A 10973-nucleotide genomic window follows, 5' to 3' on the forward strand; every position below is an offset into this window, starting at 1 on the left:
CCTTTCACTTTGACATTCTTCCTTTCAGTCTTTATGTGTTTCCACGTACATCCGTAGGTAGCCACTAAAATGCACACGGCTTTGTGATCTTTTTTTCATGCAGTATTAAAACGTTTTTGCTCTGTTATTAATTATGCTTTATAATGAACATTTTTAGTGAATATAGACAATTGTGTTAATGTCCTGTAATTTATTTGATTGTTTCCTTCATCAGGTTATCTCTTTTGAATTGTCTGTTACTTTTCTTTTTTTTTTTTTTTTTTTTTTGCTCTTTGGGATTTTAATTTTTTTTTTTTTTAAAGATTTTATTTATTCATGAGAGACACAGAGAGAGAGGGGCAGAGACACAGGCAGAGGGAGAAGCAGGCTGTATGTGGGGAGCCCAATGTGGGACTCGATCCCGGGACTCTAGGATCACACCCTGAGCCAAAGGCAGATGCTCAACTGCTGAGCCACCCCGGCCCTGGGATTTCAATTTTTAATTTAATTTATTTATTTATTTGGATTTTAATTTAATAAAGTTTTTGAGATTTTGAAGCCATTTCTTCATGCATGATTCTAAAATCCTCCTTTCTTTCCAGTCTGCTACATGGATTTGAAAGTTGCTTCCGCTTTACTGTTCTGTCCATAGAATTCAGATCATCCCTAGTCCCATTATATTTCTTCCCAGAGATGTTTTTCTTTTTAGAAAGCAATTTTGATCTCACGGTAGGTATATACATTCTAAATAATTTGGTGGTTCTTGGCCTTTGATAGATATGATCGCTTGCTGGAGACCTGCTCTATTGCCCTTGTGGGAAAATACACCAAGTTCTCAGACTCCTATGCCTCTGTCATTAAAGCTCTGGAGCATTCTGCACTAGCCATCAACCACAAGTTAGAAATCAAGGTAAGGAGAGGTGGCACGTGTACAGCCGAGGCATGAACAGGGAGGGCTTTTGTATTCTCATAGATGCTGCAGGCATATCTGCTATGTATTCCTGGAGCTCAGAATTTCTTTTTTAGAAATAAAATGTACTCATGGTTGGCCCCTGGCTTTGAGAAAGAACAGTATAACATTTTCAGGAAACAACGAACGGGAGAGATGATCAGAGTAGTAGTTGAGAAAGAGCAGACGGTTGAATCTGAGCATCAGATGATCAAGTAAAATTGCCCCACGAGAACAGGGGAGCCCTGGTGGGCCAGAGGCACATTACTATTCCCCTGACCTTATCTGTGAAGTGGGAATGCTAATCACCACCTCCTAGAGCTCAGCAGTTTCTTTGAAATGTGTGTTCAGTTGTCTGGCCAGTGCCTGGAGGATGGGTGGCACCCAGTGAATAGTACTTCTTGTGTTCTGCTCCATGACGTGATGTGCAGAAGCCGAACTGATGGAATGTCAGGGCCTGGCCCCTGCCTGTCTTCTTCAGGCGGTGAGGTCTTGAGGTTCAGGGCTCAGATTCTGGGTGTCCTCACCACTGGCATTGGGATTGGCTTCCTCCTTCTCCAGGTGTTTCTCTGTGCCATCACTTAGTTTGCTTTGTGCTGGCGAACAGATTACTGTATAATGACCTAGTGTATACGTTTTAAGAATTACGGGAGCTTATCACACTTCCCTGACTGACTTTTGCTAGTTATTTGGCTCATTCATCTGTTATATCCACTTGGACGTAATCTGTTAGATGATGGAGGCCAAGTAGGGAATGAGTCAGTGAGGTCTCGAAGGTGTGAAGGGAGCACGCAGGTGTGAAGTGGGGAATGAGTCAGTGAGGTCTCGAAGGTGTGAAGGGAGCATGCAGGTGAACCTGTCTGGGTGGATGTGTGAGGAGGGCCAACTTCCTCGAGGAGGGACTCTGGGAGAGTTTGGGATGATGGGTGAGGCGGAAGGGAAGGGATTCAGACAGAAGGTAGAGTATATCCATGGGCTTGGAGGCGGGGCTGGTTGGGCACTCAGTGGATGGAAAAGGGTGAACTGGAGGATGCCTGGAGACAGGCCTGTGAGATCCTGAGTCCCGTCAGCTGGGCCGCAGCAGGTCTTACCCTGAGGTTCAGGGAAGTCGTCGCAGGGTATTGGGCAGGAAGGAGTGGGGAAAAAGTTGAACCACATCATAAGAAGGTGGGCAGAAGATTTGAGGGGACACATCCCTAAATGACACACCTGATGTGTGTGGAAAGACAGTCAAATTCAGCACCTTTGGTTGTCAGGGAAACAAATGCAAATTAAATCACTGTGAGTCACTAACACACACCTGCCAGGGTGGCTAAGGGTGCTGGTGAGGGTGTGGGACTCGCAGCCTTGCTGGTGGGCCTGTGAGGTGTCACAGGCACCTTAGGACCCACACGAAGGTAAACTTTCATACACTTACTCCATGACCCTCAGCACTTCCACTGCCAGATGATTACCCTGAGAACATATGGCCACGAAGCATATTTTTATACAAGAGAACTATTAGGACTACTATTTTGATATCCAGAATCCGGGACCAGTGCAAATGTCCAGAATGAGTCCGTTTACATATGGTCCTCTGTTTCTATGGTGGGAAACCGCCCAGGGGTACAAAGGAATAAACTCGTGACATGCACAGCAATAGGATGATGAAGCTCAGAGACATCCTGAGCCAAAAAAGCCAGACACAGAAGGCTGCATGTTGTATGTTTTTATTTCTGTGAAGTTCTGAAAGAGGCATCTGCGGGGATAGAACGCCGAGCCAGGGGCGTCCGGGGCAGGAGGTGGAGAGGAGGCGGTTGGCAGGAGGGCAAAGCGAACTTGCTGGAACGACAGCCATTTTCTTAATCTTTGATTGAGCTGGTGGTCACACCTTTGTGTGTATGTCAGACACAACTCATTGGAGCGTATACTTAAGATGCTTGGATTTTGTCGTACGTGAGTCACGCTTCAGTAAAGGTGCAGACGTGGAAAGCCATCTAGGCAGGAGATGGGCTGGGGCCATGCATTCCAAGCAGAGCAGACGCTTTAGACTCCCTCCAGTGGGCTGAGGATAGGGCCAGTGGGGAGCCGGATTGGGGGGGGGGGGCACGGACTTTTGAAGGCAGCATTTATATTTTAGAATATAAGATTTTAAAGTTGATTTGAAAATTATTAAGTTAAAATATCTGAAGATTATGATTTTAGAAGTTTATTTTCAAGTCAAGGAAGATGGGGCATTGAGAGGGTTATGTGGGAGTGAGCAAGAACCCTGACCTTCTCTCTCTCTGTCTGAATAACCCCCAGTACATAGATTCTACGGACCTGGAGCCGAGCACGTTGCAGGAGGAGCCCGTGCGCTATCACGAAGCGTGGCAGAAACTGTGTAGTGCTCAGTGAGTGGTGCCCCCTGGCTTTGGGTGGGGGGCAGTGGAGGGCCGCAGCTTCCACGAGCACAGCGCTATGCTCTCCCGTGCCGGGAATAGGTTATCTCCCTTTTTTTAAAGATCTTTTCATTATGGCAAAGGCCACAATGTGTATGATGCCAGCCTCACAAAAACGTGGCTTATACACAGTTGGGTGTAGTTGAACCTGAAGAAAACATGTTCTGATTTTATTGACGTTTGCCATACACATCTACCGATGAGGCTTATTTAAAGATTTTCACCTGGGATGTTGGATAAGGGCCCATCAGCAGAATATTTTGGTTTGTTTTCAGCAGCTGTTATTTATAATGGTAAGAAATTGGCACGACAGCCTCAATGGCTGGAACGGTGGGGTGTTTCAGAGCCCTGCAGTGTAACTGAGACCGCCGCTCAGCAGGCACGCTCAGTTGACAAGGAGAGGCTCCCCTTCCGCTCAAGGGAGCACTTTAAGCCAGGAAGTAACAAGTCGCATTCTTTTTTTTTTTTTTTTAAACAAGTCGCATTCTTAACATATTTTTTACGTGCATTTTTAACATATGTTAATGAGAGAATCCACGTGTACCATTTTTTTTTTTAACTTTAAGCATTTTGTAACATCACTCAAAAACATTTAGTGCATGTTTTCTAAGTTCATAGTGTTTATGTACAGCTCACTGGCGATCTCGAAATCACCGTCAGAGCCCCAGTAGCAACACACACAGAGTGACTTGGTGGCACCAGTGTCTTGGGAATGGCTCCTTGGGTGGTGACTGCGAGTCAGGCTGGCGGGCAGGGCCAATTGCCTTGTGGTGTGCTCTCTCGTACAGTGGAGTGCTGGTTCCAGGGGGATTTGGTGTTCGGGGGACGGAAGGAAAAATCCAAGCAATCGCCTGGGCTCGGAAACAGAAGAAGCCTTTTCTGGGTAAGGAGTAGCGGAGATCAAGAAAAGGTGCCACGTGGGAGCCGGGGAATAAAACAGCCAGGTTACTGAGACCGAGCATTAGGTGCCATCTTTCTGGGTAGCAACTCAAGTAGAAGCATTTTGGTTCCTTTTGGGAGAAAATCAGACCGTCTTACCATGAAAAGTTTTAAGTTTTTTTTTTCTTTTTTTTAAGATTTTATTTATTCATGTGAGACAGAGGCAGAGGGAGAAGCAGGCTCCATGCAGGGAGCCTGACGTGGGACTCGATCCCGGGTCTCCAGGATCATGCCCTGGGCTGCAGGTGGCGCTAAACCGCTGCACCACAGGGGCTGCCCACCATGAAAAGTTTTAAGAGCTTGTACAACCCCGTGTAGGCGTCCTGGAATTTGGGGAGAACGGAATAGCAAGCAGGAAGTCTTGGCCCCTCGCTGGTCCCAGTTGCGTGGCAGGACACGTAGTGCAGAGTTTCACGTTGTCCCTTGGAATCGGGCAGAGTGGTTCTGGATGCTCTCTGGTGCTGCAGATTTGAATAATTTTCAACATGATCGGTTGTAAATGGGGATGTCACGAGAGAGAGGAAAACTTGAATTTTTTAGTATGAATAGAATATTGCTTAATTCTAAGTGGAATAGCTTCTAAAACCTGGAATCTTCATATGAGAAGTTTTTGAGAGCTGAGACCCCCAGTGTTTGAAAGCTGATACAGCGGGGGTGGGGGGCTTGTTTGTGGCAGGAAAGTATGAGAGTTTGCAATTGTCCTCCTGGGAGCACCAGGCCGCAGGGGCCAGGGCAGGTTGGGGGCAGGGGGGAGCTGCCTTTTCGACGGAGCTTCACGTGTGTTTTCCCTCCACCTGCAAGGTGTGTGCTTAGGAATGCAGTTGGCAGTGGTTGAATTTTCAAGAAATGTGCTGGGATGGCAAGGTAAGTGTTCGTTAAAAACCTTGCTAAATTCTTGCCGAAGCGTTTCATGGAGGGTCTGAAGCCTGGCGCCCAGAGGGTGACGGGGGCCGTGGAGGGGGCCCGGCCTGGCTTCGCGGGACGTCGTGGGGGCACAGGGAAGGGGAACCGCCGGGTGCACCGAGGGAAAGCGCGGCTCCTCCAAGCCTACTGACTGCAGGAAGGGGGGACCGCCTCGGCTCTCTGCCTGTGTTTCCTGCCCTGGACGGAGTGGCCTGCACCCCCCTCGCCGTAGCCACCGTTTCTGAGCTGGTGCCGAGCAAGGAAGCTCTGGCCTCCCTGAGGCTGTGCGGTTATTAAGAGCTCGGGCCCCGGAACTGGTCAGACCTGGGCTCACATTTGACTCTGCCTCGTTGCGGGTGACTTTAGGTAACTCACCTAGCCTTTCTGGGCTTCTGTTTCTTCCGTCAAATGGAGTGATGCTGGCCCCTAGTTCTCATGCTTGTAAGAAGGAAATGAAAACGTGTGTAAGTAGTCCCAGCATGCTGCGTGGCAGACAGGAGATTCTCTGTGCCTCCAGCCCACCCGAATGCTCCGTGGCCTCCCACCACGTTGTATCAGGTATCACGAGGCTGTGGGGCGACTGGGCTCAGCAGGCTGGTTTCCTGCTCCCGGTCGTGCATCAGATCACCCTGCCGAGCATTCAGCCCTGCCCAGCAGGGACATAGAGATGCTTCTCTCCACTCAGCGAGGCTCATCATTCACTAATTCAGCCGCAGCCTCTCACAGCATGGCGACCTACCAGCCTCCAGAATCGCAGGCCCGGTGTGCACGCGCTCAATGAGCTTGCTAATATCCCAGGGCCAAGCGTGGTTGGCGGGGGAGGGGACCACAGTGCCCCTGAGGGGCGAGGTGCTATGGGACCACCGATGAAGAGCCCCCACAGCCCCTCTCGTCCCCGCAGCCCAGCCGACAAGGTTTTCAGAAAGACCTCATGAGTTGTAAGAAAGAAACCAAGCATCCTGAGGAGCGTAAGCAGTGGTCCTGCTCCACAAAGGACAGGGGCTATCCTGTTAGGGTTGGGCTCCTTGTATGCCTCCCAGGTACCCCGAGGGGCTGGTGGCCGTTCTGTGGGCAGCACCACCCTTTAGCTGTGGCTCCCGAGCCCCTGGCAGCCGGTGTCCTGACCACCCACCACCCTGGAGCTGGCCCTCTGGGCCCCTGGACCCTCCCAGCCACGCTCCACCGCCCACTCGGGGTCCCAGGTGGGTGAGCAACCCGGTGACGAGCCTCTCTTCAGCGGGGAGCTGGCCCTGCTGAGGCCCAGCAGGGAACGGTACCCGGCCTGTCACACAAGGGGCCGGGCAGGACCAGGAACTGGGTCCTTTTCCTTTTAGTCTTTAGTGGTTTTGCTCACAGCTGGACCATAAATTCAGTAAAGGAAAGGGAGGTCACAGGGTTCTGGGATCAATGACTTCCTGCTGCACGAGGCAGTTAGGCAGCGTGAGGTGCTGCGGATGAGAGACGGCCTGAAACAAGAAGGGGAGAGTTGAGGCACCCGCGTAAGAGCTGCCGTACAGAACTGTTCCCTGAACAAACATGACGAGGTTGTGCTGCTGGTTCTGATTTCCCCATTTTTGCAGCTTGGCTCCAGAGAGCCAGCAGGTGGAAAACGTTCCCCGCGTTTGTGCGCTCGGTGCCTCGGGCCTTCGGGTTACCCCTGGTTTCATTGCGATCGCTGAATGGTCACGTTGAACTGGGGAGGGCATTTGTGGTTCAGAGCCAAGGAAAGACCCTTGGAAATCATCAGTGTTGTTGGTAACCGTTGTCGTAACGTAAGGTTTTCGATTTTTCAGATGCCAATTCTACGGAGTTTGACCCTAAGACCAATCATCCTGTGGTGAGTCCAGTGTTTGAACCTCACCAGGGCTCAGAAGGGCGTGGATGGGGGCGGTCGCTGGAGCCGTTAATGCTCAGACACGGGAAGGGGACCGCTGGGCCCATCCCTGGGACCCTCAGCCCGACCGGATGGGAAGAACTTTCCATTTTCATTGCGTGATCTCTCACTTCTCTTCCCAGTTTGCAACAGAAAAGGTTTAAGACAGGTAGCAGCCCGGTGGTTCCCAGCTAGGATAACGCTCTGTCCGCTCCCCCTCGGGCCCCATGAGGCTGTAACACCACTGCTGTAACGCAGCTGCACCCAGTGCACACTCGCGGGGCACCCAGTGCGCCATGCGCTGCCCTCACCCCTCTAGAGACCTCACCCCCTCTAGAGACCTCACCCCTCTAGAGATGCCCGTTCGTTTCATCCTCGACAGCCCGGGGGATGGGCAGGTTATTCGAGAGCTGAGAATTGTGGTTCTGACGTGCTTAGTGGTAACCGGAGCCCATGGGGGCCGCATGCCTCCTGTGATTGGGGCTCCGGGGGAGGGACAGTGACTCTGGTCCTCTTCAGACTTCGCCAGGGGGTGACAGGTCTGCTCTTGATGACAGCAGCGATGCCGTGATACAAGGTGGTCAGAGCTCTGGATCTCAGGGCATTTAAACACCATCCGTGTGCGTGTGTTGGCCTGAAACTGAACTTTGCTCACGTGAAGAGCTCAGGAGAAGAGTGTAGGGTTTGAGGTGTGCAGCCTCTCGGCGGTGGGAGAGCAGGGCCCAGAGACAGTCCTCAAGGCCGGGAGGTGCCCACGGGAGCCCAGAGGAGCCCGGGACCGAGCTCCGCACTGTCCTTCGAGCGGCTCATCAGTCCAGGAGAGGAGACGTGTGTTCGAACCTATCCCATCTCGCATCCGTGCTGCTGTGTTAGGCTCTAGAAGGTGCTGTGGCCCAGCAGCCCTCATGATCCAGAGTGCTGAGGGCCGGAAGGGCCACGGGCGAGGGCCGCTGTGTTCCTGCAGCCCAGGGCGGCCGCCTGAAGGCTTAAGCCCCACCCAGCACGGGGTAGAGAATGCCGAGAGGGAGGCCTTTCCCCAGCAACGAGTGTCACACCCCACGAGTGTCACACCCCCGCCACGCAGGGAGATCAGAGCTGCTCACAGGCCCCGGCCCCTGGGCAGGCGGCCTCTCTGCCAGCGGAAGCAGAGTGTGGTAGCGTGTGCTTGTTTTTCGGATGCCTCCAGGTCATAGACATGCCTGAGCACAATCCCGGGCAGATGGGCGGAACCATGCGGCTGGGCAAGAGGAGAACCCTGTTCCAGACCAAGAACTCGGTCATGAGTAAGCGCTGCCTCCCCAGCCCGCCTGTAGCGGGCACGTCCAGGACGCACGTCTGGGGCTGCTGCTGGGCTGCGAAGGGCCAGGCTGAGGCGTCTTGGGTTTTCTCACTTGGCGAGTTCTTTTCTTCCCCTTCCTACTCAATAGCCGAGGAAGCGGCGTGGCTCTTAGCCCACGGGTGGTGCGGTCAGGGGCCTGGGGGCCTCGGGTGCGGGTGGGCCGGGAGGGGGCAGTGATAAAATTACTAATCGGTGTTAAAGATGTAGGGAAAATTGGGGGAGAAAGATATTGAGAATTACTCCAGCGTCGTTTCCTTGCTCACTGGGAAAATTCTGTCCCAGTGTCTGTCGTAGTTCGCGTCCCTGGAGTAGGCCACCTTGCAGTCTGGCTGCGAGTCCGCGGGCTCGGGGCCTCCCCCGGCCGCCTCCTGAGCAGGTGCAGCGCTGGCGCCAGGGCGCTATGCGGACCATCGCTTAACTGCACGGCGCTCCCCAGCCCCCGGGTCCCTGAGGCCATCACCGTGGCTCTGGGAGTGTCTCTGTCAGGGCTTAGCTGTTGGACGTGTCGGTGGGGGCGCTTCCCAGGCAGTTGCCAGGAGGAAAGGGCTTCATACCCCAGTAGTCCCGTGTTGGGAGCTGGTGATGGGAACGTCTGTTTTTGTTACGGTTTTCCTGGCGTGGTCAGTAAAACTAAGCCCGAGAATGAGCCTAAGCTGCGCTGCTGCGAGCAGGCAGCCGGGGTTGGCGGGAGCTGCCGAGAAACGGCCTCCAGGGGCCTGGCTGCTGGGTGACAGCTGTACGCTGAGAAGCAGGTGCGGTCGCGAGTAGCTCGTGAGCCGGGATCCCCTGCATTGGTGTGCTCTCTCCTGTCAGGGAAGCTCTACGGAGACCCGGACTACCTGGAAGAGCGGCACCGCCACAGGTTTGAGGTGAGGAGGCGCTTTGTGACCTTTAACTGCTTCTCCTCTGGAAACACAGGAAGCCGAGAGGTCTGCCAACTTCCTCTTCACGTGTCCGCAGGTGAATCCAGTCTTGAAGAAGTGTTTGGAAGAGCAGGGCCTGAAGTTCGTTGGCCAGGATGTTGGGGGAGAGAGGATGGAGATCGTGGAGCTGGAGGGTGAGCGCGGCGGCCATGTGGGGGGGGGGGTCAGCGGGTACCGGGCACAGGGGTGTGAGCACCCAGCTGGTGGCTGGACGGTGAGCGCGGGCAGCCCTGCTCTGCGGGGGGTGGTCTCGGGGACCAGGCCTTGGGAGCTGGGAGCCCGGCCTCGGGCCTCGTTGTCTGGAATGAGGGCTTGCACTTGCTGCTGCTCGGAGGAGCTGCGCACTTGGTCCTGTGGCAGCGCCAGCTGGGGTGGGCTCCCTGGGAGGGGGGCAGGCTCCCTGGAGGGGCGGCCTCCTGAGCCCTCCGGGCACCAGCGGGCAGGGCCAGGGCATCGTGTGAGCCCCCTCCGTCTGTGTCCCACCCCCCGCCCCCACTTTGTGGCTGCCTTCACCCAGGTCCTGATTACGATGCTATTTTTAGATAATTGTAGGGTCTGTAGGAACAAACGTTGGACGGGGTTTGCTCCTTTTCTGTGTGGATACACAGGACAAAAGTGCTTTTGCGTCTGTTTCAGATCATCCCTTTTTTGTTGGGGTTCAGTACCACCCGGAGTTCCTGTCCAGGCCCATCAAGCCTTCGCCTCCGTACTTTGGGCTTCTGCTGGCCTCCGTGGGGAGGCTCCCACATTACCTCCAGAAGGGCTGCAGGCTCTCGCCCAGGTGCGGTCACTCTTCTCTGGTCCGTCGGGGTCCCCGGCTTGTTGCCGTGGGCGTGCTCTCCTCCCTGGGGTCCTTGGGCTGCTTGTGTGCCTCCTGGCCCTCATCTGGCCTCTGGGATCGCAGGTGGTGGGAGCACCCTGGGGTCCCCTTCCCGCTGGCAGCCACAGCCCCGCCCTGGCGGGTCTCCTGCCCCACCACCAGCTTTATCCAGGCCCAGTTACTACTCATGCTGAGCTGGTGGTTAGAGTTTCAGGGGTGAAGTAGAAATCGAACGTGTATCTCATCTAACCAGAAGCAGAAAATGCCTCCTCCGCATCTCTGTGCTAAATACGTGGTGCAGGGGAGCATCTTTCCAACTCCTGCTGCGTGCGGACCATGTCCCTGTGGTGCTGGTGGTTGGGAGGATGGAGAGGAAAAGCATGTCTTCCTTTGGTGGGAGACAGTGAATAAACTGCCTGAATTCCACAGGGACACCTATAGTGACAGGAGTGGCAGCAGCTCCCCGGACTCTGAAATCACTGAGTTGAAGTTCCCGTCCATAAATCACGACTGATGGTCACGTAAGTGGTGTTCCTCATCTCTAGTATTTGCGTGCGTTGGTTTTAATGGCGGTAACGCTGGAGTTAAGATACCACGAAAGTTTGGCGTTGAGAGCTTTACCTGCCGGAGGATGTGGGTGGTAAGATCCGTGTGGGCATCAGGTGGGTGAGGCCGCTCTGGGTGGCGGCGGTGCACCTGTCCCCGGGGGCTCCAGTCACCGGGCACTGGTCTTGTCGCCGCTACATTCAGGTGCCGGTGTGACCTAATCCCAGGGGAACTGGGCTCTCAGACCTGGGTACCTCGTGTAGCCGCGAACTCGGAGGTCTT

At 54.1% G+C, this 10973-nt stretch overlaps 1 protein-coding gene across 1 annotated transcript in view; it reads left to right on the forward strand.

Annotated features, from left to right (window-relative positions):
- CTPS1 (CTP synthase 1) overlaps positions 1-10973 on the forward strand; it is a 35893-nt gene that overhangs the window by 23137 nt on the left and 1783 nt on the right. The window contains exons 9-18 of the mRNA XM_041737957.1: positions 757-889; positions 3212-3300; positions 4137-4231; positions 5089-5151; positions 6984-7027; positions 8250-8346; positions 9216-9271; positions 9363-9459; positions 9962-10106; positions 10575-10666. Of these exons, the coding sequence (XP_041593891.1) occupies positions 757-889; positions 3212-3300; positions 4137-4231; positions 5089-5151; positions 6984-7027; positions 8250-8346; positions 9216-9271; positions 9363-9459; positions 9962-10106; positions 10575-10659 (904 nt within the window). The 3' untranslated portion in view covers positions 10660-10666. The remainder of the gene's footprint in view (positions 1-756; positions 890-3211; positions 3301-4136; positions 4232-5088; positions 5152-6983; positions 7028-8249; positions 8347-9215; positions 9272-9362; positions 9460-9961; positions 10107-10574; positions 10667-10973) is intronic.

The sequence above is a fragment of the Vulpes lagopus genome, chromosome 23 (assembly GCF_018345385.1).
Source record: "Vulpes lagopus strain Blue_001 chromosome 23, ASM1834538v1, whole genome shotgun sequence".
In the NCBI taxonomy this organism is placed as follows: Eukaryota; Metazoa; Chordata; class Mammalia; order Carnivora; family Canidae; genus Vulpes; species Vulpes lagopus.